Raw genomic sequence first — 2,500 nt, forward strand, 5'->3', positions numbered from 1 at the left:
TGTAGGTTTACAAGAAATGAGACAAAACTGGTGAGAAGTGTCAGAAGACTGGCTTTAAAATGGAATATGTTGGGAATTAGAGGATTCTCTTAGAACATGAACTGAACAGATGGAATGTTTGAGATTAGGTTTGAAAGGTTCTGGGAATTTAAGACTGGAAACTTTCCATGGGAATAAACAGGAATTATTGGGGGGACAAAATGGGAATTAACATAATTGCAGGTGAGCCAATAACAGGGAACCTAAATGTAGTTTTAAAAAATCTTGCAGGATAATTTTGGGTAAAACAACCAGATTGAACTCAATTTTAGTTGAAGTTTGACCTGCACTTTCATCACTCACATGCACACAGCACACTTACTCCACACACAGCATTTCCTGAATCCTGCACACAAAATAATGTAAGAAAAGCTCGGCGAGTATTCACATAAAAGACAAATATTACGGTTAAAACCTCCCTGTGCTGTGTGTAAGCTTTCGTGCAACAATATTCTACTAACAATTACTAGTCATAGATGTCATTTTAAAAAGATGCTCTTTGTGTGCATGTCAGCTTATGACCAACCAAAGGGTTTATGCTTCTATATGATACAGTTTACACACATTTCTAATAAAATAAAAATAGGGTTTCTCATAAATTAAGAATAAAATAAGAATTCTTATAAATTCCTGGTAAGTTTACAAAATCCTCTAGATGAAGTGCCCATATTAAGTTTTCAGAAAGTATCCAGAAATTTCCCAGACATTTTCTGCCCCTTTGCAACCCTATTGGAGACCACATGGCACTGGAAGCAGCAAACAAAGAAAACATCTTGAAGAGGGGTAACTTTAGACCAGGGGTGTGTGGACATTTTGACTCACGGGCCACAATGGGTTCTAAAATTTGACAGAGGGGCCAGGTCATACATATACATATACTGTGTGTGTATATATATATATATGTAAACATATCATGTTTATAAACATACAAATGAAATTAGAGATTTGGCAAATTCAGTTTCATCAAGTGCCAAAAGATCAACTTGTTGATTTTTTTTTTTTTGCCAGTGCATCAATAAACACAGCAGAAAAACTCAAGTTGAGTTTCAGTAGGAAGTGTTGTTGAACTTATTTTGCCAGTTCATCAAAGTCTGGAGTAAGTTTTGTTGTGGCAATTCTCAGGAGAGATCCGAGGTATTGGTCAGAAACTGTCGCAGTTTTTAAAGAGTATCAGATTAAGCTCTCTTAAGAGAAGAAGAGAGTACTGTATTGCACGCAAACAACGTCAATGTAGCTGAAGTGCGACATCTTTAGGGGAAACATAGGCATTACAGGGGAAAGCTAAATTGAACAATGTTTACCCGTACTTATTTTAATAGAATTTGGTCACGATCGGCAGGCCGGATTAATAAACCCAAGGGGCTGTGTGTGGCCCGCGGGCCGTAGTTTGCCCATGTCTGCTTTAGACGTTACAAGTTTAATACTGCAAATGGTGGATGAAAAGATTTTTGCAGTGGAAGAGGTTTTGACATGTTCCATTTTAAACGGAAACTGAAATGAGCAAACATACACAGCTCTGAAGTGTGTGACCCGACATTAATCATATTACAATATTAAAGTTTATATTAAACACACTTACACCACTTACTCTCACCTGAAAACACTGCACAGGCCACGCCCACTGCAGCCACACCTCAACCTATACAATTTAGATGAGAATGTGTATGTATAATATGTAGGTGTTAGCATTAGCATTAGCCATACCCGTGGTGAGAAGCTCCATGTCTTTGGACTGGATGGAGTGTAGGAAGCTCTCACAGTGTGGATATTACTTAACACCTAAAACACACACACACACACACACACACACACAGTCAAAAATTAAACAATTATATTATAAACATTAAACAAATTATTACACAATTATTTTAAACAGGTCATATAGATCATGTAATTATAATACACACAATACTGATACACACTATATCTGGGGTCAATTTCAATCAATGTACATTTTACCTCTATTACTATTCAACACACACGCCTCACACACACACACACACACACACACACACACACACACGCCTCACAAACATTCCACACACGCACGCACAGACAAACAAAGCCTCAGAGTCATCTGAGTTTAAACACACACACACTGATAAAATCTGTCCATTAAACATACAATATGGATATGTGTGTGTGTGTGTGTGTGTGTGTGTGTGCGCGTGTGTGTTACCTCAGTTCCATTAAAAGCACACAGACGGACATGACTGCTCAGGACACTCAGCCCCACACCAGGAGGTGGGATCATTCTACAGCTCAACACAGTCACAGTCACACACACTCGAGATTGGCGTGCAAGGACCTACACACACACACACACACACACACACACCCACAGACACACACAAAATTGTTGCTACATGTATTTATATGAGTGCATGTGTGTGTGTATTTATATTTGTGTATGTGTGTGTGTGAGTGCATGTGTGTGTGAGAGTGCATGTATGTGTGTGTG

General features: G+C 38.5%; 1 protein-coding gene and 1 long non-coding RNA gene across 2 annotated transcripts in view; one reads left to right on the forward strand and one right to left on the reverse strand.

Annotated features, from left to right (window-relative positions):
- The window catches only part of nphp1 (nephronophthisis 1), a 30,299-nt gene that overhangs the window by 10,127 nt on the left and 17,672 nt on the right, over nt 1-2,500 (reverse strand). The window contains exons 10-11 of the mRNA XM_083544687.1: nt 2,219-2,347; nt 1,744-1,818 (exon numbers count right to left, since the gene is read on the reverse strand). Of these exons, the coding sequence (XP_083400813.1) occupies nt 1,744-1,818; nt 2,219-2,347 (204 nt within the window). The remainder of the gene's footprint in view (nt 1-1,743; nt 1,819-2,218; nt 2,348-2,500) is intronic.
- The window catches only part of LOC310727950, a 1,344-nt gene continuing 1,140 nt past the window's right edge, over nt 2,297-2,500 (forward strand). The window contains exon 1 of the long non-coding RNA XR_014534124.1: nt 2,297-2,500. This exon is cut by the window's right edge and continues 265 nt beyond it. This is a non-coding gene — a long non-coding RNA (uncharacterized lncRNA).

Source organism: Silurus aristotelis (assembly GCF_946808225.1).
Source record: "Silurus aristotelis genome assembly, chromosome: 6".
In the NCBI taxonomy this organism is placed as follows: domain Eukaryota; kingdom Metazoa; phylum Chordata; class Actinopteri; order Siluriformes; family Siluridae; genus Silurus; species Silurus aristotelis.